The 27,457-nt window shown below is 42.3% G+C and overlaps 1 protein-coding gene across 1 annotated transcript in view; it reads left to right on the top strand.

Annotated features, from left to right (window-relative positions):
• CNTN1 (contactin 1) overlaps positions 1 to 27,457 on the top strand; it is a 372,977-nt gene that overhangs the window by 266,305 nt on the left and 79,215 nt on the right. Inside the window, exons 12-15 of the mRNA XM_070947941.1 lie at positions 5,222 to 5,339; positions 8,952 to 9,102; positions 21,220 to 21,347; positions 24,946 to 25,121. Of these exons, the coding sequence (XP_070804042.1) occupies positions 5,222 to 5,339; positions 8,952 to 9,102; positions 21,220 to 21,347; positions 24,946 to 25,121 (573 nt within the window). The remainder of the gene's footprint in view (positions 1 to 5,221; positions 5,340 to 8,951; positions 9,103 to 21,219; positions 21,348 to 24,945; positions 25,122 to 27,457) is intronic.

Genomic DNA, 27,457 nt, shown 5'->3' with positions numbered 1-27,457 from the left:
ATGTGTACTTTTATTTTATTTATTTATTTTTATTTATTTTATTTTATTTCTATACCCTTCTCCTGCGGGACTCAGGGCAGTGTACAGCCGAGATAAAACATTGCATATAAAATTTAAAACAGTTTAAAAAACAATTAAATAATTTCGGCCCAAGATTTAAAACAACCCAATTAAAACCGAATTCAATTAAAACTGAGAGGATGGGATCAAGCCAGCCCGGCTAGATGGAATAAGTGTGTTTTCAGGGCCCGACGAAAAGTCCGGAGGTCTGATATCGTGCGTATCTCAGGGGGTAGGTCATTCCAGAGGGCAGGTGCTACCACAGAGAAGGCTCTCCCCCTGGGGGTCGCCAGCCGGCACTGTCTGGCCGACGGCACCCTAAGGAGGCCCTCTCTGTGCAAGCGAACCGGTCGGTGGGAGGCTATTGGCGGCAGAAGGCGGTCTTGCAGATACCCCGGCCCTAAACCATGGAGTGCTTTAAAGGTGGTCACCAACACCTTGAAGCGCACCTGGAAGACCACAGGAAGCCAGTGCAGCTCGCGCAGGAGAGGTGTCATATGTAAGCGCCCCGTCGCTCCCTTAATCCCCCGCGCGGCCACATTCTGGACTAACTGCAGCTCCGGGTGCACCCCAAAGGGAGCCCCATGTAGAGAGCATTGCAGTAGTCCAGGCGGGAAGTGACGACTGCTTGAGTGACCGTGCGTAGGGAGTCCCGATCCAGAAAGGGGCGCAACTGGCATATCAAGCGAACCTGATAAAAAGCCCCCCTGGCCACGGCCGTCATGTGCTCTTCTAAAGACAGCCGTGCATCCAGGAGGATGCCTAAGTTGCGAGCCCTCTCCGTGGGGGCCAGTGATTCTCCCCCAATAGCCAGCGATGGCACCAGCTGGCTATATCGGGACGCCGGAAGCCACAGCCACTCGGTCTTGGAAGGGTTGAGTCGGAGCCTGTTTCCCCCCATCCAGGCCCGCACGGCCTCCAGGCACTGGGACATCACTTCAAGGGCATCGTTGGGGTGGCCTGGGGTGGCCTTTTGGTTTTTCATGCCTAAGTGTAAGACTTTACTTTTCTCTACATTGAATTTTATTTTGTTAAATAGGGCCCAGTATTCAAGTCTGTCAAGATCCATCTGAATCTTGAGCCTATCTTCTAGGGCAAGGGTTCTCAAACTTTTTAAACAGGAGGCCAATTCACAGTCCCTCAGACTGTTGGGGGGGCCGAACTGGCTGGGTGGGCGTGGCTAGGCGGTCATGTGATTGGGTGGATGTGACCAATTTAACTGTCCATTTTATGCCTTTCTCCTTCCTAAGCTGTTCTTGCTCAAGCCAAGGAATTATTATTATTCCTCTTATTATTTACTTAATAAGAACCACCCCCCAAAGGGAAAAAACTTTCTTGCCACTTGCCTAATTTCATTACAACAGCAGCTTCAGGTTCCTTAAAATAGTCCATTGAAAAAGGAATAAAACAAACAGGATTTCCTTCAAAATGACTCCTGATCATGTTTCAGATGACCACACAATAAACAAGACTGAGAACTGCAGCAATTAAGACTGCAACTAAAACCCCCAAGATGGGCATTGAGAGACATTGGAAGCAGGCAGAAGGCGAGAATCAACACAACACCCCACCCCCCAAGCATCCAATTGTGAATTAAGGAGGGATAATGGTCCCTCAAACTGTTGGAGTCCGGACTATAGTTTGAAACAAACATAAACAAACTTATATGAACATTGCACATATCTTTATTTGTAGTGCAAAAAAAGTTAAATAATACAATATTTAAAATGAAGAACAATTTTAACCAACAAAAATATACTAATTCAATGGGAAGTGTGAGCCTGTTTTTGACTGATGAGAAAGTCAATGTCCGGTTCCATATTTATCACTGCCAGTCGTAACAAGTGATGCAAGTATTCATCAGTTAGTCTGGATCTGGTTGGAGATTTCAGTTGTTTAATTTGGGAAAAAGTCTGTTCACAGATATAGGTGCTGCCAAAGATGGTTACCATTTTGAGTGCATGGTTCCTGAGATGAAGATATGTCTCAGAGGGGAGAGATGCATAGAAATCAGTAAGGCTGTTTGACTTGAATGTGTCTTTCAGAGAGTCACAATTCTGTAGTTCAGCCAGTTCCATTTGGTAAATTGGATCAACAATTTCGATGTCAACAGAAAATGGGTTCCAGAAAAGCTGTATGTCCTGGTCATGTGCACGAAGCTCTTTAAATCTAATTTGAAACTCCTTTTGCAACATTTCCAGTGAATCCACACACTTTTTGTTTGGGAATGCAAGAAAGTAAAGACTTTTGAAATGTGATAGTTCAAAAGGATCCTTTTATTAAGCAGAAGTGATAGCAACCCAGTTAAAGCAAGATCTGAATACCCTTAGGCAAGACAAGTAGGATTAAAGCAGTAGAGACCCCTTCCTTTAAGTCAGAATGCAGATTTTAGCCAATAGACAAGTGTGAAGATGTTTTCTTTACTAGTTTCCCTGAGAACCCGAACACACATGCATTCACACCGTTATCCTTTAAAGTGAAACAACCCACATGGCTATCATAAACATTCCTCCACGTTAAGAGGATCTCAGGGCTCTTTGGTGCCAGGATATAGGTTGTAAAATATCTGTTGACACAGGCAATGCTAGTAAATTGAATCCAAGTCTCCCCCTTCTCCCAACTGATTGACAGTATCACTTGGTTTTACAAAAAAGTCATGATTCAAAAGTGGCAGGGCACTTTGGCTTCGTAAAATCCCTACACCTAATCAAGCAGCAATTTTGGTGACCATCACTGAAAAAGGACATAGAGAGCTTTGTGGCTAGCTGCCCCATTTGTGCTTCTGCCAAGAGGCGACAAGGGAAAATACCCGGGCTTCTCCAGCCAGTAGAGAGCCCAAAGTCCCATGGAGAGAGTTATCAATGGATTTTATTGTAGAACTGTCCGAATGTTCGGGGAATACAGTGATCTGGGTGATAACCAATCTGTTCTCCAAGGAAGTGCACTTTATACCTGTCAAAAAATCCCCTCAGCACATGCTTTGGCTAAACTATTTGTGCAGCACATTTATTGGCTGCACGGTGCTCCAGAAACAATAATCTCATATTGCGGAGTCCAATTGGTGGCTTTGGCAGGAGTTCCTAAAACTTTTGGGGACCACTCAGGGGCTCATATTCTTTCATCATCTGGCTACTAACATGGGCTGCAAAAGGGCCAAAGGCGTCCTGGAACAGTACCTCAGATGATACATTAATTACCAACAGGACAATTGGGTGGGCATCCTCTCTTTCATGGAGATTGCCTACTCAGTGCACAGTAGCACCGGATACACTCCATTTAAACTGGCCATAGGACAAGACTTGGTATCTATCTAGTGGTGGGATTCAAAAAATTTTACTACCGGTTCTGTGGGTATAGCTTGATGGGTATGGTGTGGCTTGGTGGGCATGGCAGTGGAAGGATATTGCAAAATCTCCATTTCCACCCCACTCCAGGAGAAGGATACTGTAAAGTTTCCATTTCCACCCCACTCCAGGGGGAAGGATACTGTAAAATCTCCATTTCCACCCCATTCCAGGGGGAAGGATACTGTAAAATCTCCATTTCAACCCCACTCCAGGGGAAGGATACTGTAAAATCTCCATTCCCACCCCACTCCAGGAGAAGGATACTGTAAAATCACCATTCCCTCCCCACCCAACTAACCTGCTTTTCAGCTCCATTCTCCTGTGCAGGGCAACCAAAGAAGACCCAGCCGATCAACTGGGAATCAGCTGGGACTCAGGAGGTAGCAAATAGATTAGGGGTGGGGCCAGCCAGAGGTGGTATTTGCCAGTTCTCCAAACTACTCAAAATTTCTGCTACCGATTCACCAGAACCAGTCAGAACCGGCTGAATACCACCTCTGTATCTATCCCTGAACTACCTCAGGTCACCCCATTGACTGCATCGCTGATAGATTGGGTTGCCCCAGGATAGAACACCTGGCCAGTGGTGAGAAAAGTTTTGAATGAAGCTAGGGAAACATACAAAAAACAGGCTGATAAAAAGTGCATCAAGCCAAAGGACTTTAAGGTGGGAGACAAGGTCTATCTCTCTACCAAATTCCTACAATCTACAACTGTCAAAGAAATTGGCGCCACAATACGTTGGATCTTTCCCCATCAAGAGGATTATTAACCCATAACTGTAGAACTTGAGCTGCCAAAAATGTTCAGATGTGTACACTTGGTATTTCATTGTAGCCTACTGAAATCAGAAATCACATCTTCTCTATGTCACAAATTGCAAGCACCTCCCAACCCCATTATGATCAAGGAAGAGCAGCACTTTGAAATCAAAGACATTTTGGACTCTCACATACATCAGGGAAAAACTTAGTATTTGGTAGTCTGGAAAGATTTCTCCCCTCAGAAACTGAATGGGTTGACTCCCAACATATTAAAGCCTCCAGATTGCTTTAAAAATCCATGACCATTACCTAAATAAGCTGCATTGGACTGCCTATTAATTGGGAAATTTTGTGTATCTCTCCCTCCCCTCTCTTTTCCCTTTTGCAGGACTAATGTCACTGTCAAGGGGGGAAGAATATCAGATTGCCTGGCTCGGCTTGGGGGGAGGGGCTTACAGGCATCCTGCCATAAAAAGAAAATGGGGGGGTAGGATGAAAGGGGGAAGAAGGGGAGAAGGATGAAAGAAGGAAGGATGAAAGGACAATAAACCTTTGTGTGTACATGATAGGAAATCGGGAGGGGGGAATGACAGATGAGAAGGACCATAGCAGCCGGTTCCTGTTTGTACCAGCATCCCATGGACAGGCACCCTGAGAAAAATGTGTATTACTCTCCAAACATCCCAGAGTTTCAAAACATCTTGGCGAGCTCTGGTTGGCTGGAAACGGATTGGAAATGGACTTTATCTTATTTTTGTATCCACCAAGTGAGGTACTGTCAGAGCTGGCTTGACTTTATTGCAACCACCACTCTTAGTAAAAGAAGCCTTTGCTTTAACCAAATGGAATTGAAGGTTTTTCTTTCCTAAGGTATCAGATTGGGGCAAGTCTGACAAAAGCTGTTATCCAATGAAACCAAACTAAAAAATCTATGTTTGCCTTAAAAAATTAAGGTAGGGTAAGATGTAAGGAAAAGAAAAAAATCAAACAACTATCATTATTATCTTGAAATTTATCATTATCTATTTTTACTATGTGTTTTACTCACAGTATTGGAAAGGAGAATTGAGATTTTCTAGCCTGAAGCTTGAAGATTCAGGCATGTATCAATGTGTAGCAGAAAATATACATGGAATGATTTATTCAAATGCTGAATTAAAAGTTATTGGTAAGTGTATTATACTACATTATTATTTTATTTATTATTTATTTATAAAATTTGTATGCCGCCCTATCTCCGAGGACTCGGGGCGTTTTACAACGACAATCGACCAAGCGACTGTTAAAAACAACAAATATACACAAAAAAATTAAAAAGTTTTTAAAAACTTTAAAATATACTACCCCATCAGTCCAAGCCGGGGGACATAAATAGCCAGGTTTTCAATTCACGGCGGAGGTCAGGGGCCAACCGGAGCCCCAAGGGAAGTTGATTCCAAAGGGTGGGGGCGCTCACAGAGAAGGCTCTACCCCTGGGGGTCACCAGCCGAAATTGTCTAGCCAACGGCACCCTGAGTAGGCCCTCTCTGTAAGAGCACACCGGGCAATGGGAAGTTGACGCTGGTCCAACAAATAGCCTGGGCCTAAGCCATGAAGGGCTTTATAGGTTAACACCAGCACCTTGAATCTCACCCGGAGGGCAACCGGCAACCAATGCAAACCGCGCAGGAGTGGTGTAATATGGGAGTATCGAGTCCCTCCCACAACAACCCGTGCGGCTGCATTCTGTACCAGCTGAAGCCTCCGGGTGGTCTTCACGGGCAGCCCCAGGTAGAGAGCATTGCAGTAGTCGATCCGGGAGGTGACTAGAGCATGACTGACTGTGTAGGGCATCTCGGTCCAAGTATGGGCACAACTGGCGCACCAGGCGAACCTGGGCAAATGCCCTCCTGGTCACGGCAGTGATATGACCCTCCAAACTCAGCCATGAATCCAAGAGGATGCCCAAGTTGCGTGCCCTGTCTATGGGGGGCAACACCTCGCCCCCAATAGACAGCGTTGGAACTTCTTGCTCGGCCTGAGATGCCGGTATCCACAGCCACTCGGCCTTGGCCGGGTTGAGTTGAAGCCTGTTACTCCCCATCCAGATCCGTACTGCTTCGAGGCACCGGGACATCACGTCGAGGGCATCAGTAGGCTGGTTCGGGGTGGATATAAAAAGCTTGGTATCATCAGTATACTGATGATACCCCATCCCAAAACCACGGATGATCTCTTCCAGCGGTTTCATGTAAATGTTGAACAGAAGGGGCAGGAGGACCGACCCCTGGGGCACCCCACAAGTGAGGGGCCTCATGGCCGACCTGCCAACACCACTTGTGTACGACCCAAGAGGTAGGAGGCGAACCACCGTAAAACGGTAGCCGCCCACTCCCAACCCCTCAAGGCATCGCAACATGATACCTTGGTTGATGGTATCAAAAGCCGCCGAGAGATCTAATAGGACCAGGACCGAGGAATGCCCCTGTCCCAAGCCCTCCAGAGAGCATCCACCAGCGCGACCAATGCTGTCTCCGTGCTGTAACCAGGCCTGTAACCCGATTGGCATGGATCTAGGTAATCTGCTTCATCCAGGGCCACCAGAAACTGACATGCCACCATGGTTTCAACAACCTTAGCCAAAAAATGAAGGTTGGAGACCGGACGAAAGTTGCCTAAAATGGTTGGATCCAAGGCAGGTTTCTTAAGGAGGGGCCTAACCACCGCCTCCTTCAAGGCGGTGGGAAAACTCCCTCCATCCAAGGATGCCATTATCACTGCCTGGATCCAACTGCGTGTCACCTCCCGAGCTGCATAAACCAGCCAGGAGGGACACGGGTCCAGTATGCAAGTGGTCGCACTCAGCTTTCTCATGATCCTGTCCACTTCCTCCGGGGTAACAGGATCGAATTCTTCCCAGACAACAAGACCCGCCGCCTCCCCACCATCCGACCCTGCCCAGTCAGAGTCCAAGCTGTCCCGAATCTGAGCGATCTTGTCCCGCAGATGTTGGCTAAACTCCTCGGCTCGCCCCCGCAAAGGGTCCTCCCCCGCCCTCTGATACAGGAGGGAGCGGGATACCCTAAACAGGGCAGCCGGGCGATTATCTGCAGACACGATGAGGGCGGAGAAGTATGTACACTTCGCCGCCACCATCACCTTCAGGTAAGACCATGGGCTCGGTCAGATTCGGAACAACTAGTCCTCCAACAGTTCTCTAGGCCTGTCCTCCTGCGCTTCATCCCCCGGAGCTCCTCAGTATACCAAGGGGCAAGCCAGGGTCTGCGCCGGGTCAGAGGCCTCAAAGGCACGACACGGTTGAGAGCCCCAGCGGCCGCCCTATCCCAGGCCTCCACCAAGGTCTTGACCAGGGTGTGGGAGAGAGAGAGAGGGATCATCCCAAGCTCTGTCTGGAACCTCTCCGGGTCCATCAGGTGCCTGGGGCGGAAACAGATGGTCGGTTCCGCATCTGTTCTGTCCCCGTCTCACACACGCACACCAGCAGTTGACCAAGAGTTAAAATAAACCAACAGACAAGAATTTCCTTTGATAACAGAATTGGCAGCAACCCAGTGGCTGCTTGCCAATAGTTTTTACTTACAAAGGGAGGTTTATCTCCTCTGACCAAAAACATCAAAGTCCACAAAAGCCAAAGAATAGTCAAGTCCAGTCCAAAAAATCAGCCCAAGCAAGTTCCAGAAATACAGAATGACTTGCTAGCTTTCAGTTTTGTCCGTCACAAAGACTGAATGGCCACCACACCCCCTTTTATCCCCTGTGGGGTGTGCTCCAGTGACTCAGCTTAATCTTTGGCATGCCCCCTTCTCTGCTGCGTGTGCTTGTATTTCCAACGCTGTCAGGGATCCAGCCAAGACTTATCTCCGTTGCTGTCTAACTGTGGCTGCTCGGAAATGCCTGGCTCCTAGCGTATCTCTTCTCCTTCGGAAGACACCTGAGGCATTGCCAGAGAGGAGGGTCCTGGAGAGGGAGGCCTTGCCAACTCCTCTCCTTCACTTTCGGAGTCTTCTCTCTCCGATAAGACGGGCTCAGGGGTCGGAGTCACAACAGCATCCCAGCAAGGTGGGGCGGCATTCTGGAAGTCCAACCGGAGGAGATGATGGTCAGTCCATGACAGGGGGAAAACGACAAATACCCCCCCACCGAGCATAACACACCACTGCTCCGAGATGAAACAAGATCGGGTGTGTGCCCTCCCTCATGAGTCAGTCCCTGAATAATCTGAGTCAGGTCCATGGCCGCCATGGATGCCATGAACTCCCGAGCCACCCCCGCCCCCCCGCCCAGGGAAGGCAGGTTGAAGTTCCCCAGCACCATAAGTCTGGGGAGCTCCACCAATAAAACATTTTAGGTAGAAAATACAATAACAACAATCAGCTGCCCCCTGGTCATGTGACCACATATCAGGTGCTCATCAACCAGCCTGTATTTGTGGCTGTTTGCATGTTCTTAGAGCCACATGACCACGTTTTTTCTTTTTGAACAATTTGAATATTTTTTTCCCATAGTGGCTTTATATTTTGATATAAATATGTGATAATTTATTATATTTTATGCTGTGGGATTGTTCCATTGAAAACAAATTGATTCCTCATTAGCCTTATACAAACTCCATGTTTGATCTGAAGAATTCTACATATTTAAAGATTTGTGGAATGTGGAAAAAAGTATAAAATGCTTATTGTACAGTAGAAATCTATTTGCATAATTTGTAGTATTTTAAATTGTTATTGTGTTGTCTAATTACTGTAAAGTTCTTTGGAAATTATATTTTTCTTCACAGTTTTACCTCCAACCTTTGAATTCTACCCAATGAAGAAAGAGGTTTTGGCTGCAAAAGGAGGACAGGCTATAATTGAGTGCAAGCCTAGAGCAGCTCCTAAACCAAAAATTACCTGGAGTAGAGGGACAGAAATTCTTAGAAACTCAACCAGGTTAGTATTACTGCTGAGTATAGTAAATAATCTACAAAGCATTATTTCAGAGTTCGGTCTCAAATTTTTAAAAAACCCTGTGTTTCTGCATGGTTTGGCCTGAATATACAGTAAGTGTGCCACAGAAATGGGAAATTTTATTAATACAACAGACTAAATCTTTAGGTTAGTTGGTCATATTGGCCTTCTTCATGGTTAAGGTTTGTGAGGAAACATTGTTAAAGGAAAGCAAGACCATGCTTTTTTTTCTTCTCTTCAAATTCTGCAGTGAAATTAAGATATAAAGTTGAAATGAAAGTTAAAAAATGTATGTTGAAAGAAAGAAATGAAATTGAAATGTTAGATAATGTTGTAAGTGGACCAGCAGATGTAGAATGGTCTAAATGTAAAAATAATTGGAAGTGATTGAAATGATAGGGAAAAAGAAAATAACTATTGAAATGAAATAAGGGTGGAAAGTTAATTAAATTGAAAATATTTTAAGGTAAATATGAAATAAGTTGAAATATAATGTTAAGAATTTTAATAATATGATGGAAATCTTGAGAAATATGTGATATAAAGAGAAGAAAAATGGGGATGCCTGGACACCATAAAAAAAGCACTGAATTGAAAATAAAAACAGCAATAGAGAGAGAAAGAAGGAGGAGGAGGGAGATTGAAGGAAGGGAGAAGGAAAGAGAGGAGCAGAAGGAAGGAAAGAGGAGAGGAAGACAGGAAAGGGAAATAAGAGTAGGAGAGAAGGTTAGATAGAGGGAAGGAAGGAAGGAGGGGGAGAAAGGAAAGGGAAGTAGAGAAGGAATAGGAGAGGAGGGAAGAAGAAGGTAGAAAGGATAAAAGAAGGGAGGGAGAGGAAGAGAACACAAAAAGAGGAAATGGAGGAAAGGCATCCCCGAAAACATTTAACTATGTCAAGATAAAGAATGAACTATTTTTAAAAAATTAAAGGAGAATGTAAAATGATTAAGAATGGGAAAATAGAATTTGAGGGTGAAGAAGATACTGTTTATAGAAATAAAAAAAGAAAAATTAAAAGTTGATTAATAAATATGGAAAAAGAACACTTTGGCAGAAACAGTAACAAAGTAAAATACATTTCAATATGATAAATTGTATATGATATGATGTGATATGGTCAATGCTCTGTTTCAAAAAATATGTGGGTGTGTATACTTCTCCAACATAGCTCCAGCATAGCTAAGTTTATCCATTTGACAGATTTAACAGATGAACAGAGTTGGAAGGGACCTTATAGGTCTTCTAGCCCAACCCCCCAACCCCCAACCCCCACCCAAGCAAGAGACCCTACATCATTTCTGACAAATGGCAATCCAATCTTTTCTTGAAAGTCTCAAGTGATAAAGCTCCCACAACTTCTGAAGGCAAGCTGTTCCATTGGTTGATTGTTCTCACTGTCAGAATGTTCCTCCTCATTTCTAGGTTGAATCTCTCCTTGGTCAGTTTCCATCCATTATTCCTTGTCTGGCCCTCAGGTGCTTTGGAAAATAGCTTGACCCCTTCCTCTCTGTGGCAGGCCCTCAAATATTGGAACACTGCTATCATGTCTCCCCTGGTCCTTCTCTTCACTAGACTAGCCATGCCCATTTCCTGTAACCGTTCTTCATATGTTTTACTCTCCAGTCACCTAATCATTCTGGTTGCTCTCCTCTGAACTTTTCTAGAGTCTCAACATCTTTTTAATAGTGTGGTGACCAAAACTGGATGCAGTACTCTAGGTGTGGTCTTACTAGGGCTTTATAGAGTGGTATTAGTACCTCACTTGATCTTGATTGTATCCCTCTGTTAATGCAATTTAGGATTGCATTGGCTTTTTTGGCTGCCATTGCACACTTCTGGCTCATACTTAGCTGGTTGTCCACTAAGACTCCAAGATCCCTCTCACAGTCACTGCTATTAAGCCTGGTTTCACCCAGTTTATATGTGTACTTTTGGTTTTTCTTACCTAAGTGTAGGACTTTACTTATTTTTTAAAAAATCTTTTATTAGTTTTAAAAGTAAACAATGGACATTGCTTAACGTCTCTGGTTTCTAACATTTACGTCAAAATCAAGTTAATAAGTAGTCTATTCCTTGCTCTATATACAAATTTACATATCTCCTACTTCATTATATATCAAGTATACAGTATTTTATTTCCTAATCAACTATGCAAGTATTTACATTCACAAATTTAATATGCATTGATATATTAATATACATTGATATATACTGTACATTTCCAGATATTTGTTATCCTTTGTTTTTGGCATTTTTCCTCTTATCTAACCAGTTATAAAATTTATTCCAGACTTCATAGTATTTTGATTCACTTTGAGTTCTAAAGTAAGTCTGTCCATCTCTGCACAGCTGTAAATTTTGTGTATTACTTCTTCTTCTGAGGGTATTTCTTTACACTTCCATTTTTGAGCAAATGCTAGTCTTGCTGTGGTAAGTATATGCAATATTAAATAGGTTACATTTTTGTCATATTTGCCATCTGTCATGCCCAGTAAGAAAAATTCTGGATTCTATTTTGACCATTAACATCTCTTCTAACCAGCTCCTTTTTTGCTGCCAAAAACGTTTGGCTTTTGAGCACTCCCACCACATATGGTAATTTGACCTCAGTTCCACCTCACATTTCCAACAAATTGGGGAGTATTTTTTTACTAATTCTTGCCAATCTTGTGGGTGGGAAGTGCCACCTGTAGAACATTTTATACAGGTTTTCTTTATAAGAAGCCGCCAGTGTAATTTTGATATTTTTCCCCATAGATTTTGCCAATTGTCCAAATCGATACTGTACCCAAAACATCTACTCCAAGTTATTATCGTCTCCTTAACTTGTTCTTTAAGCATATCTTGTTTTAATAAATAGTGGTACAGTTTTTTTATGGCCTTTCCCTCTGTGCTTAGTAAAATTTTATCCAGTTCTAATTATTCTAATTTTATATCTCGCTCTTTTTTATCCTTTGTAAATTTGGATTGTATTTGTAGGTATATCCACCATTCTAATTCAATTCCTTCTTCCTTTAACTTGATTTAACTTTAACTTAATTCCTTCCTTGATTTTAATTCCCTGTTCATGTTTAGTAATTCTTTATATGTAATAGCCCCTCCCATTTTGAGAAGATTAGGATATGTGAGCATTTCTACTGTTGATATCCAATTGGGGATGTCTATATAATTACTTCTCTTGGTCTTGATCCAAATATCTAAAAGTGCCCTCCTAATATAATGCCTTTGGAAGTACTGGTGAACCTTATACTTCTCTTTCCAGATGATAGCGTGTGACCCTATTTGAAGGTCATGTCCTAGTGTCAACAGTCTTCTATTTTTGAGGTGTAGCCAATCACTTACCCAAACCAGGGTTGCAGTTTGCCGATATTTTTTCCAATTTGGAAGACCAAATCCTCCTCTTCCTTTTGCATCTTGTAATAATTTTAATTTAATTCTTGGCTTTTTGCCCTGCCATATAAATTTTGCTATGATTCTATTCAAATTTGTAAATAAATCATTTTTGAGCCGGATTGGTATACATTGAAATAAATATAAAATTTTGGGTAGCATGTTCATCTTAATCGTAGCAATCCTCCCCATAAAGGAGAGTTGCAATCTTCCCCATCTTTCTAAATCAATTTTAATTTGCTCAATTAGTCTATTGTAATTTTCCTCTTTAAGCGTCACGCATCTTGATGTCAATTGAATCTCTAGATATCTAATTTTTTAAACTATCTGAATATAAATTTTCCCTCTATATCTCTTTTTTGCTCCTCTGTCATGTTTTTTACTAACATTTTCATTTTGTCCTTATTTATCGTTAAGCCGGCTACCTCCCCATATTCCTCCAGTACTTCCATAATCGTACGCCCAATTGCATTGGCTCTTCAATAATAAAGATGACATCATCTGCGAATGCTTGCAATTTAAAAATTTCATTTCTGATATTCAAGCCTTTAATTTGAGTATCTTCTCGAATTACTCTATTTAATGCTTCTAACGATAAAATAAACAGTAGGGGCAATATTGGACAGCCCTGTCTTGTACCTTTCTAAATTTGGAAGTTCTTTGTTATTTCCCCATTAATTACCACTTTTGCTTCTTGTTCCAAGTAAATTGCTCTGCACATCCTTATAAATTTTTCCCAAATTCCATATACTTTAGTTGATTTAAAATGAATTCCCATTTAACATTATCACATGCTTTCTGTGCATCAGCAAATATTAGTACCATCTGTTTTTCATTGTGAGGCTCATAGTATTCCATAATATCTAATATAATCCTAATGTTATTTCTTATATATCGTCTGGGCAGAAAGCCATTTTGATCAGAGTGGATAAAATTTTCTAAGAATTTTTTTAATCTTTTGGCCATAATTGTCAACTTTACTTTTCTCTACATTGAATTTTATTTTGTTAGATAGGGCCCAGTGTTCAAGTCTGTCAAGATCCATCTAGATCTTGAGCCTATCTTCTAGGATGTTAGCTATTCCTGCCAGCTTAGTATCATCTGCAAATTTGGTAAATTCCCCTTCGATTCCCTCATCTAAGTCGTTTATGAAGACATTGAAGAGTTCTGGGCCTAAGATGGAACCTTGTGGCACCCCACTGCTTACTTCTCTCCATGTAGACTTAGACCCATTAAGGACTACTCATTGAGTATGGTTTGTCAGCCAGTTGCGAATCCATCTGGTGGTGAAGCTATCTATCCCACTTTTTTCTAGCTTACCAAAAAGTAGGTTGTGGTCTACTTTGTTGAATGCCTTGCTGAGGTCTAATTATATTCACAATATTTCACTGGTCTACTAATTTAATCACTATGTTGAAGAATGAAATAAGATTGGTTTGGCATGATCTGTTTTTAACAAACCCATGCTGGCTGCTAGTTATTACTTTACTCATTTCTAGGTGTTGGCAGATCTGGCTTTTTATTATCTTTTCCAGTATCTTCCCGGGTATTGATGTTAGGCTGATTGATCTGTAGTTTCCTAGGTCTGTTTTTTTTTCCTTTTTTGAAGATGGGAACCACATCAGCTCTTTTCCAGTCCTCTGGTAGTTCCCCAGTGTTCCAGGATTTTTGAAAGATGTGGTGTGTCAGGGCATTTATTAATCCCATGTTTGGCTCTGGGACTAATTACCCTGGTTTAGAGGAGATGAATCGAGGCTTATTCCTTGTTGCAATAATCTGAAAAGAAACGCGAGAAAAGGTTTCTAATAAAACTCATTTATTTGTTATAAAGAAAATAAAACACCTCACTAACTAAGAAAAGTTAATTGTTACATTTTGAAAGTAATTCGGGCCAGTTGCTTTCCAGCAACCGGCACTCCTGGCAAGAGAACAAAAGAAAGAGAGTGTGAGAAGGAATGTGGGTGGATGGACATGCGTAGTAGCTTTTGATAACAATTCTTGGCAAGCTACGGAGAGTCAGATAGTCCAGAAATAATGAGCTCAGCTGGTAAATAAAATAACGTAGTGACATTCCCCTTCTTTTGCCAGTTGAGCGAATATCAGTACATCATCAAATAAGGCACATCTTCTTACGCAGATACTCGTGTTGAGCTGCTGGAAGTGGTTTGTTGAGCATATCAGCAATTTGATCATGTGTAGATACATATTGCATTTTGACAAAACCTTTTTTCACTAAATGCTTTATATTTTGATAATGAATGTCAATGTGTCTGGACCTAGAACCTGTAAAATGTGATTCAGAAATATAAACCACCGATTCATTGTCTTCCATCACGGTGATCGGTCGGATCGGGTGTGTCCAGATATCTGTGACTAAAGCATCAAACCAAGTTAGAGAATTACATGCATCTGAAACACAAGCATATTCAGCTTCAGTAGATGAACAAGAAACAAAATTCTGTTTACATACTTGCCAATAAACAGGACATCCATTTAAGAACATCATATAACCTGAAGTACTTTTACGTGATTTCTTATCACTTGCCCAATCAGAATCTGCATAACAACATAATTCTGCATAATCAGTATGTGTTGGTTCTAACAATAACTTCAAGTGTTTAGTGTATTTTAGGTATCTCAATAATTTCTTAATACATGTCCAATGAAACTGTTTTGCCTTACCTAAGTGTCGAGATAAGAGATTAACACTAAGTGCAATGTCGGGTCTGGTCCAACTACTAATGTATAACAGTGACCCAATGACTGAACGATAAAGTGTTTGATCTTCGAACTCAGGACTTGCTTCTTGTGTCAAGTTGTGAAAATCTGTTTGCATGGGTGTCTTTGTTGTGTTAGCATCTTTCATGTTGCAATGATGCAAAACTTGTTCAATTTTATCTTCTTGTGAAAGACTAAACCCCTTCAGTGTTTTTTCAATCTGAACACCTAAATAAGTGCTAATGTGACTTAATGATTTCAATGTGAAGTATCTCTGCAAAGCTTTGGCAAAAATCTCACTCATTTGCTTATTTGGACCAATATAAACAATATCATCAACATAAACAAGAACTATCTCATATGCATTGTTAGATCTTTTTGTGAACACGCACTCATCAGTTTCGGACTTAATAAAGCCCATTGAATTTAGTTTGTCAGTAAGACATAAGTACCACATTAAACCAGATTGTTTCAGACCATAGAGACTTTTGTTTAGAAACCAGGTATCCCTTTCTTGCTGTCGGAATCCTGGAGGACTTCTCACGTAGATCTCTTCGTCTAGGTCTGCATGTAGATAAGCCGTGTCAACATCAAACTGGAAAACTTCTAAACCAAGGATAGTTGCAGTTGCTAAAGCAATTTTTACACTCTCAGTTCTGACTGTCGGTGAGTAAGTATTTGTGTAGTCCTCAGGATAACGTTGAGCGAAACCCTGAGCTACAAGTCTGGCTTTGTACAATGACTCACCATTTGGTTTCTTTTTGATTCTGTAGACCCATCGAGTGCCAATGATCTTTTTGTTTGCTGGAGGTTTTGCAGGTGTAAATACTTTAAGTTTCTTTAGACTGTCCATTTCAGCCTGCATTGCCTCATACCATTTGTCTTGCTCTGAATCAGGGAGCTGCTTGATTTGTGTGAAATTATCAGGTGGAAGTGTAACATTGCAAATCAAAGGCAAGGGTGCTTTTGTCAGTTGCCAAGAATATCGTTGTGGAGGGATTCCTTTTGTGGCCCTCTTGGAACGTCTCGGAACAACTGTCCAATCTTCTTCTGCTTCGTCCTCGTCCTCACTTTCGTCGCTAGCGTCAGCATCCGCGGCTTGCGAAGACGGAACATCGGGTTGAGAAGAATCAGTGGAATCTTGATCATCAATCTGCGTAGCATCAGCAGTATCATCTCTAGGAAAATAAACTCCAGGATCATTGGAATAATCCTGGACCAGTCAATATCTTCTTCAAAATTAGCAGATTGGGAAATCACAATTGCATGTTTAGAGTCAATAAATCTGCTCCATTTTGAGTTATCATCAATACCCATAAATCTCAGTCTCTTTGCTGCTGGACTTCCTTTTCTTCTTTGAGCTAAGGGAATGTTCACCATAGCGTATGAACCAAAAATATGGATGTTTTTAAGATCGGGCTTGTAGCCATACAACATGAAGAAAGGAGTCTGATTTGTTACACTGCTCCAAGTACGGTTAACAATGTAATTTGCATATTTTATAGCTTCACCCCAGTATATCATATCAAGGTTGGCGTCTTCTAGGAGACAACGCATCATGGTTTGCAGTACCTCTCCGTTGTGAGCCGATGTGTCAGGGGCTGAAGTCTGATGAATAATTCTATTCTTACGCATCCAGTCCTGGAAACGCTGAAACATGAACTCGGCACCACGATCACTCTGGATTCTGGCGATGCGAACTTGGTGTTGGGTAGAAACAAGGGTTGCAAAGTCTTTAAAGATCTGAAAAGTCTCTGATTTTTCTTTCATAGGATATACATATCCATATCTAGAGTAATTATCAACAATTGTTAGAAAATATTTTCTACCACTAAATGATGGCGGGAATGGACCAACTATGTCAATGTGAACCAAATCAAAAATGCGTGTTGACAGGCGTGTAGCGTGTTTGGGAATGGCTGCTGCTTTGGATTTGGCCTTCTTGCAGACAGCACAATCCAAAAACACCTTACACCCCTTTAGATCCAAACCTTTTGCAAACTCCGGCATCTTCCTAAGAACACGGAAACTGGCATGCCCCAATCTTCTATGCCATTTATGGATACACCTGGAATGCAAAGGTTTACCAGTTAGTGAATTCTCAACATTAACATTTTTATGCGGAATCTCAGGCTTGCTCTGAGCAACCTGTTTACCAATTCTATTTTTGTTGGCTTTAGGAGCCTTAGGAATAGCAACAGGATCTCTCTCTGGAGCATCTCTCTCTGGGCCTGTGCTCTCCCTTTTTGGAGTTTGCATACTTGCCTGTGTTTGTGTTTTAGGCTTTGGCTTTAAGTAATAAACACCACCAATTAATATGGTTTCAGCAACAATATCTCCATCTTTAACTATGTAACTTGCTTTTTCAAGGTGGTGAACTTGGAACTTTAACATTCTAGACAAGTGACACTGACTAAGCAAATTACAAGTTGCTGTTGGTATGTAATAAACATCAGGAATGAATGCATCGAGCTCTTCAACATAAACAGTTCCTTTTCCTTTGACCTGACAAGGATGATTGGAAAAAGAATAAAGTTCACGTAGTTCTGGTTCTGGCTCGTGCATTTCTGTGAAAAGTTCCTTTCTATAGGTAACGTGCAATGCTGCACCACTGTCCAAAGTCCACAGGAGTCGTCTGTCGTACTCTGGTTGAGGTTGTGGATCATTGGTTAAAGCCAATGTGGCAAGTGGAGTTTGTGGATCACGCCGGGGACCACGATGACCTTGTCTACCGCCTCTGCCTCTGCCTCTGGAATCTGTTCCTCTGGGCTGGTATGTGACGGGAGCTGGAACTCGTTGGGGACAATCCCGGGTGGCATGTCCCACACGATTGCAGGTGTAGCATCTTGGCATACTTGGAGCGTAGGTCCTTCCTCGGAAGGGGCGCCTAGCTGGAGCTCTTGATGCGGGTGGTCCTCTCAAGTGTGGCGTGGCCAACATGAATGCCTCTTCTTCAATTAAAAGTCTACAGACATTGTCCACTGTGCGTTGAGCAATAGGGACTTGGTTAATTTTTGTAACAGCATCTTTCCATTCATAATTCAAAGAGTTAATAATGATGCTGATCATTTGAATATCTTCAATGTTATGGCCTCTTTCTCTCAATTCTGTTCTCAGACCTTTCAGTTTGGTCAAATGTCCTCCAATTTGTTCACCAGGTTTCAATCTTGAACCGTGGAGTTCAGACATGAGTAAACATGAAGATTCAATTGAGATAGGCCTGTAGCAATTTTCCAATTCAGCCCAAATTTGTCGGGCTGTTGTGTTTGGTGGAAAAGTGACCTGCAGTTCAGTATCCATGGACATCAATAATGTTGTGCGAGCCCTTATCTCTAAATCTCTTATTGCATAAGTCCAAGGTGGAGCAGGTGGGTTAAATACCATACAGTGCGTGCCTTCTCTAAGAAGCAATAGTGTAATCTCACTGACCCAGGCTTTGTAATTGTGTCCTGACATTTTTAGTTTTGACTGACCAGTTAGTGGAGAGACAGAAAATGCCTGGTAAGGACCCTGCACTTGGTATGCTGGCTGTGCTGGCAGAAATGCCTGTGGTATTTGCTGTGCCTGTTGTGGACCTAAAAATGGTCTTGGTTGTGCCATTGGAGGCGGGCCAGGAGGTGGCCCTATTTGCACTTGTGGCTGGGGCACATATGCAGGCATTTGTAGCTGCTGTGGCTGATGCACTGGAATCTGCTGTATTCCAGTTGCCATTTGTGCTTGAGCTGCAATATTGGCATGACCTGCTGGAGATGCAGTCATTTGCCTTTGCTGTGTTCCATCTAAAAGGACACCAACACCGCCAGGGGGTGTTTGAGTTTGGGCCTGTGGAAACACTTGTGGCATTTCAGCTTCCTGTAGTAAATTACTTTTGCCAGCAGATGGTGCTGCACCTTTGGGCAGCTTTGCATACGTGGCATTGTATGCTTTAGAGTAGGAGTGGTTATGTAAGACATGTGTAACTTGATCAGGGAGACTTTCATGTGACGTATGCAGTGCCCTTTGCCTTAATTGGCCTGACACAGGATCCACCAGGGGGAGTGTCTTTGGCTCTGGAGAAGAAGGCAATATGGCGCTTTTTGAAAAATTTAAGTTATCTTCCTTATCTTGCTCAAGCATAGATATAGCCATTTTTGCCTGGGATAGCTGCTGTTCATAGAGTTTTATACGGTCACGATAGGCTTTCATAGCCAGCTCATCCAGGGTGAGCTTAGAGCTTCGAGGAGAATAATGAATTGTTTCTCTCTCTGCGTGGGAGGAATTTTGCTCAGCAGTGTGCTTTAGCCTTGCATCGAGCATTACAAATTCAGAAGGTTCTGGGAAGACTTTTTCAGAGCTTGGAAGATCAGAAGAAAATGTTACTGACCTCAGTCGTAAATCATCATCTTCAAAAACAGCTTCTGTCTTATCTGTCTCCATTTCTGTTCCCACGGCTTCTTCTCGTTCCAGGCGTGTGGCTGTAGTAAGGGGCTGGAAATCTGGAAACCTCCTTTCTGCCACCTTCTCAGCAAAATACATTTTGTATTTGTTTTACTTCTGTTTCAGCATCTCAGCAATATAATTAGCATACCTCAGTAGCTAAAAACTAATTGCCTATGCGCTCTTATCAGAAATAACAAAACAAGGAAAAAAGCCATAAATCAACCGTCCGAGAGCTACCAGATGTCAGGGCATTTATTAATCCCATGTTTGGCTCTGGGACTAATTACCCTGGTTTAGAGGAGATGAATCGAGGCTTATTCCTTGTTGCAATAATCTGAAAAGAAACGCGAGAAAAGGTTTCTAATAAAACTCATTTATTTGTTATAAAGAAAATAAAACACCTCACTAACTAAGAAAAGTTAATTGTTACATTTTGAAAGTAATTCGGGCCAGTTGCTTTCCAGCAACCGGCACTCCTGGCAAGAGAACAAAAGAAAGACAGTGTGAGAAGGAATGTGGGTGGATGGACATGCGTAGTAGCTTTTGATAACAATTCTTGGCAAGCTACGGAGAGTCAGATAGTCCAGAAATAATGAGCTCAGCTGGTAAATAAAATAACGCAGTGACATGGTGCAGTGGTTCTGAGATGACCAGCTTCTTTAGAACTCTGGGATGTAATCCATCAGGTCCTGGTGATTTGTATTCATCAAGATCAGACAGGTGTTCTCTTACTATTTTTTTTCCTTATTTTAACTTTTATTTCCAGTCTGTTTTTTACAGTTATGTTTCTGTTAGGTTGGGCTATAGTTTCTTTTTGCGTGAAGACCAATGCAAAGAATGAGTTAAGCAGTTCTGCTTTCTCTCTGTTGCCTGTTACTTCCATGCCATCTTCTCTCTTTAGTGGACCAACTTTTTCCTTGATTTTTTTCTTATTATTTATATGTTGGAAGAAACTTTTTTTGTTATCTTTGACTTTTGTTATAAGTCTTTGTTCATTCTGAGCCTTTGCTTTCCTGACTTCGTCTTTGCAGATTCTGGCTATCTCCTGATATCCTGCCTTAGTTATGTGTCCCTCTTTCCATTTTTTGACCTTTATTCATTGCACAAAGATACGCAGAGTGACAAGAAATGAATGAACGCAACCCTATCTGTTTGTCATTCAAGACGGTGGTTGCTTTTGAATGAATCTAAAAAAGTGTACAAGTATTTTAAGGAGTCTACTCCTTATGGGCAATACAACCTTTAAAATAGTGGCATTTTTTTCATACACCTACTGGTGCCATCTGCTTCCTATAAAGTGTTTTTTTCTCCAGTCATACTAGTTCAGCATAAGCTATATGGTTGCCTATATTTTGCCACCACTGAACTGCTGTGTAATATTGGAAGTTGTGTTTCTTCTATTTGGGCAATTGAGTAACTCTCCCTCTTTCCTGGAGTTAAGCAGCACAGGTATGAACAGACTGTGTAACAGGCAGGAGTGTAATGTGTAATGCCATACTTCCATTTCCATCCACATTTTCTTATTATTATATTGTTGATTGTCAAGTTTCTTAACAATTTCTTTTTCAATAGGATACATATATGGTATGATGGCAGCCTAGAAATTATTAATGTTACAGCAGTAGATGCAGGCAATTACACCTGTTTTGTGGAAAACAACAAAGGAAAAGCTAACAGTTCTTCTGCTCTTATAGTCACAGGTAATTCTCAAACTTCTCTACATTCTCAAATTTAAGTAAAGCATGGACTTCAGATTGCATATGTTGAAATCCTTTTCAATTTTCTAAATAAATCTGGGTCAATTTGATAAGCCTATTAATTTAATTGTGTATAACAAAATAATATATATTTCTTATATCTTGTCTCTGATTCTGATTACTGACTTTTTGTATGTGGATCACTGAGCTTACACTTTACAGAAGAGTAGCTGTATTAATCTAAAGCAGAGGTCCACAACCATTGCGGTTTGGCAGCCCGTCTGCAGGGGGAGAGGGGAATTGGGTTGTGTGAGTGGTGGGCTGGTGTATAAAAGCGTGGATGCAGCCCTTGTGCAAGTGACGGGCTGACACATAGGCATGCAGCTTGACTTGTGCGAGGGCTGTTGCACATGTACATGAGTGCCTGCTGGCCTGCTGCTTATGCAGGTTAAGCTGTATACGCACACTCCAGCCAGCCACACACATGGCCCAATTCTGAAGAGGCCATGGCCCAATAATGGGCTGTGGCCCAGGGATTGGGGGACCCTGATCTAAAACATTCAGTAAAGAGTCTTGTGACAATTGGCACTTTTATTATCACATAAGCTTTCTTGAACTATAGGTTGCTTCTTTAGATACATAGTTACTCATATATTAAAAGTTAAAATCAAGTACATAGATATTTATTTGTATATATAAGTGAGAGGAAGAATATTTTATGTCAGAGACATAATAAAAATTATTTGTATTGGAGTACAATTTGCACTAGTCCAGGGGTGTCAAACTCGATTTCATTGAGGGCTGCATCAGGGTTTTGTTTGACCTCAGAGGGCTAAGGGAGATGTGGCCATGGTGGGTGTGACATGGAACTCATGTGGGGGAACCTGTGGCGGCCCAATGCTAAGGCAGGACTTCCTTGAGACCTTCCCTCATTCTCATTATAATCTCCCTTCCTTCCTTCCTTCCTTCCTTCCTTCCTTCCTTCCTTCCTTCCTTCCTTCCTTCCTTCCTTCCTTCCTTTTCATTTTCCTTCCCTCTTCATTTTTCCTTCTTCTTCCTTCCCCTCTTTCCTTATTTTTCCTTCCTTACTCTCTTCCCATCTTTTCTTCTTTTTGTCTTTCCTCTTTCCCTTTCTCCTTTCCTGTCCCTTCTTCCATGCTCAAATGTTTTGTTTGGATAGCCCTCTGCCAGCCAAACCTTTTCCTTCCACACTGGATCCTGCATTCAGCAAGTCAAGCAGCAATTCATTTTTTTCATGATAGCAAAGGGAGGGTGAGTCAATTGTTACTGGGCACTTGGGCTTTGTAGGAGGTTTATTTTTGCTTTGAGAAGTTTGGATGGATTTTGAGAAGGTCTACATTGCACTGAATTTCAGGAGCAAAGTAAAGTTGAATTGACAGTAGAAGAGGGGCAAAGAGATGAACTGACAGTCTTTTAATACAGAACCTGGAGGGATTTTGGTGGACATTGAGGCATTTTCATTGGTATCAGAGAGTGGATCCCTGATCATGTGATATGTTCAAGGCTGGAATAGCATTGGTCTCTGGAACATCAGATTGCCATAAACCACAAGCCTTTATAGCTCCTAGTTCTCCCTTTCACAAGCCAGCCTTTCTTCCTCACTGCAACCTGCAAGGTTGTGCTGAAAAACCTACAAAAAGCACCCAGGACATCTCCCCCCCTCCCTCCCTCCCTCCCTCTCTCTCGAGCTCCCTGCTTTTCCCGTTCGCTAGGGCCTTCACGAGTGGGGCAGCAGGTCTAAGACTCACCCCACATGTGCAGTGCAGTTAGAAGATGAAGTTGGATGGCTCCACCCCACCCCACCCCGCCACCTGCCTCCCCTCCCCTCATAGCAGCAAAGACATACTGTGGGATGGAGCATGTGGGTAGATGGCTGCCCAGCATTTCTAACAGGCTGGATAATGTGCCTCCTCCCCTATGCTTCTGCCTGCTGCTTAGGGCCATCTTGGCAGTCACAGCGCCCCAGACCCACCCTCACTGTGCATGTTACAGAGCCCCTCAGCTGGCGGGCTCCTGCCAGACACCTTCGGCCCTCACACGCTCACTGCCCCCTGTGTGTGCTCTGAGGGGGGGGCATCTGGCAGGGGTAGCCAATCCCTCACTATGTCTGGGGCGAACCTGAGACACAAATAGTGTTGTTTCATATGCCTGGCTTAGATCTGATCCTGCCACTTAGTGGCTGCCCTGCCACTTCAGCCCCACCCCCTGTGCGTGCGCCATGGGGGCGGGCCTGGGGTGGCCCCTCGTGGGCTCCAGGGCGGCCCTGCAGATCTAAGGCTGGCTGTGTTCTGGCCCAGATGGCTACCAGCAGCTTGTAAATTGGCACCCGATCAGCCTGAGCTGAGCTAAGGCACTGCGAGCCAATCATTCCCTGCTTCCAGGGCAGCTCCGCGGGCCGGATCTAATCACCTCGCAGGCTGGATCCAGCCCACAGATCTTGTGTTTGACATCCCTTCACTAGTCAAATAGAAATGATATAATTATTTTTTCAGAATAACACATAGCATTATACAATAGTATTTGATATAACTTTAAGCTAGATCTGAGTCACATAATTTTAAACATGATTAAATTCAGATCTTAGGCACCTAACCATTTAACGAGTGATTGTTTATAGCACCATTATTCAAATAATGTTGGAGTATTTCATAGAAGTTACTTTAAATATTATTGAGGAATAGGAAATATGCACATTCTTTATAGTACTAAGAATAGAATTTTATGTATTCAATGCAATTTGCATTGTATTCAATGCAATAGAATTTATTTCATGTATTCAATGCAATTTGAGTATTTTATTTATAGATAAATTCATTTAATTCTGAACTTCCATGTTATACTAATTACATTGCAGACACTCAACCTGTTATTCACTTATGTACCCTGCAGTAAATTTACATGGTACTAACATGACTTTACACCACAAATTTGGTTTGGGGAGGATTTGAATATAATCCAGCCTACATTTTTATTGCAGAAATATTACCCTTGTTGATACAAATGCAAATTTTCACCCACACTTTATTAAAGTCCCCATGAAAATTAATTTTCTAGAAGTAACCTCTTGCAAAAATTTAAATATCTGCTGCTTGTATTTGCTGCTTCTAGTCTCAGCTGTGATCTGGAACATTATTCTAAAGAAATTCCTGCCAAGAAATTGGTAATTGCATGATAAATTCACATGATACTCTCACCGCTGGATCATTCTCACATCAGTAGGATACAAATAGGGTATATTATTTGGGTGGGTCCCCAAATAGCTCTCTTATGAATAATCTTCGACACAGGTTGTTGCCATAATTTTTTCCTTTGACCCTAAGATTGGCTTAGAACTGTATATACTATTCATGAAAGAAAGGTTAAGTAAAAACCATTTCTGTATCAGAATTTGCAAAGAAAAGAAAGACCTACCAAAACAATCACAAATTTTAAAAACGTTTTATATCTCTTTTGCTATTGAAATACAGTCATCCATAGTAAAGTTGTATATTTTTCAGGTTTTAAGTAGATCAGAGCCTCAATTGTTGCATATTTAATGACTTGCTAATATATAACCACATTTTTTCTGTTAACTGCAAAGCTGCAACAAGGATAACATTAGCACCAACTAATGTTGATGTCATTGTTGGATTGAATGCTACCATGCAATGTCTTGCATCCCATGATCCTTCTTTAGACCTGACTTTTATTTGGCTTTTAAATGGATATCCAGTAAATGTTGATAAAGAGAGTGATTATTATGAAAGATCTATCATGGTGAGTTGCCTCACATTTCTCTTTTCACATATTTACATTTGGGTGTAAATTTTTTTCTTGGCATTTTGGAAAAAGGAAAAGAGGGAATAATTATTATGAAGTGTTTCTTTTCCCCCATATTACAGTTTATTCCAGAAAGGAAAGCTATTATTATTATTTATTATTATTATTAATTCAATTTGTATGCCGCCCCTCTCTGAAGACAAGAAGAAGAAGAAAAAAAAGTTACTGTCTGATGAGCCACAATATTATAACCTCTTATAAACGTATTGTTCATAAATTCATTAGTAGCACTCCAGCATCAAAACAAGTTATTCCAAAAATTGCTTATTTTCATGTCCTGACTTCAAGCAATAGAGAATGTTGTTTATACATAGCAATATCTTCTTTCAAAGTTCCTCCAACTAAAAACAAAAAAAATGCACTTGGGTCTGCAGAATGATTGATATGAATCAGTCCCACTATGATGAATCCATCCCACTGTGTTTGGTGTCAGACCAGATATATTATTTATTTATTGCATTTATAGTAACTGTCATTTTTTGTTTAGGCAAAGTCTTGGAGCATCCATTTCTTGCATTTCCATGGCTACTAAAGAACCTCTTAAAGTGCTGCTTTACATACTCTATGGGTCCTTCAAACAGAACTTCCCATCTGGTGTGGTTGTTTCGAGCCAAGATATTAAGATTCCCTCCACAAATGCATAAGAAATTGAATTGAAATTTCTTGTTTAGACACTTCCCACCTTGTGGAATACTGTGTCTCCAGAAATATGGATGACCTCTTCCCTAACAGTGTTCAGAGTCAAAAGGGGTACTTCACAGAGCTTTAAAGAAATAATTCTATGAATTATATTAAAGATTTAAATGTAAATGCTGCCTACTGGTAGCCTGGATTCTGTGTTGTGTTTTTAGTGATAATAGGTTCTACCAGGGGTTAAATGCTCCCAGTTCAGACCAGATTGCCCGATCCAGTAGTGATGGTGGCAGGTGGTTCGGAGAACCGGTAGCAAAAATCCCTGCCCCCACCCCCATGCCCAGCTGAGCTGTGCAATCATCAGAGACTGTTTTTTTTACTTTTAAAAGCATTTTTTCCTGCAACCTCTTTGGCCGAAAAAATGCTTTTAAAAGTAAAAAAAAAAAAGCCTCTGATGATCGCGCAACTCAGCTAGGATCGTCAGAGGCTTTTAAAAGCATTTTTTTCTGCAACCTCTTCAGCTGAAGAGGTTGTAGGAAAAAAAATGCCTTTAAAAACCTCTGACGATCCCAGCTGAGTTGCCTGATCATCAGAGGCTTTTAAAAGCATTTTTTTCTGCAACCTTTTAAGGTTGTAGAAAAAATGCTTTTAAAAGTAAAGAAAAAAGTTGGCCATGCCCACCCAGTCACATTACCCCCACCCCCACAAGCCATGCCCACAGAACCGGTAGTAACAAATTTTACATTTCACCACTGGGTTCTACTGTGTCTCACTGAAAATAAGACTGAGTCTTAAATTTATTTTTCCTCTGAAAAACCCATTAGGGCTTATTTTTGGATATGTCTTATTTTTTTCATGTACAGGAGGTAGCGAGTGTAGGGGCCCATGGGAGTTGGAGCAGCCCTCTCTGTCCCACCATCTGCTTGCCCATGGTCGCAATGAGCCAAGTGCCCTGGCCTCTGCCTCCCCTGCCTGTTGGCCCTGCTGCTGCTGGGATACTTCTCAGCTGTGGCGGGCACCGTGCTGCTGTGCCTGCTGCACCTGCTTCTGCTGGAGGCCAGTGGCACCCAGGCTGAACAGCTCTTTGGCCAGGCCAAGGGGTGGTAGTGGGACCATCTCCCCGTGCTGGCCGTATGGCTGCTGCATGACCTGCCACTGCCCTGCCTGTCCTCGGCTCTGGCTGCCACCCTGCTGGTGCTCTTGCAGTGCCAGCAGGCCAAGCTCTTGGCATGCCCTGGCCTCTGCCCACCCTGCTTGCTGGCCCTGCTGCTGCTAGGACACTTCTTGACTGCAGTGGGTGCCATTGAGTGGCTGCCCATGCTACTGCTGGTCTCGCAGGAGCTCTTCGCCCTCCTGGCCACACTGCTTCCAACTTCCCTGCTGGGCTGCTGCTGCCTGGTGTGGAGCGAGTTGGCCAGATCTACAACCCCACCTGCTGACACCCCTTTGTCTGCAGCTGCCAGTGGAACCACACCACACCACTCTAATCTGCCGTCCCTGGGTGGAGCGTTGGGGGCGCTCCAGGAGTTCATGGCTTCCATGGCAGCCATGGGCCTGACCCAGATAATTCAGGGCCCGACTCATGAGGAGGGGCACACCTGATCTTGTTTTTATCTCAGAACAGTGGCATGATGACTTCG

This window comes from Pituophis catenifer, unplaced genomic scaffold, assembly GCF_029215685.1.
Source record: "Pituophis catenifer annectens isolate HBS135680 unplaced genomic scaffold, rPitCat1.0.hap2 SCAF_7, whole genome shotgun sequence".
Taxonomy (NCBI): domain Eukaryota; kingdom Metazoa; phylum Chordata; class Lepidosauria; order Squamata; family Colubridae; genus Pituophis; species Pituophis catenifer.
This window is presented reverse-complemented; position numbering and strand designations above follow the sequence as displayed.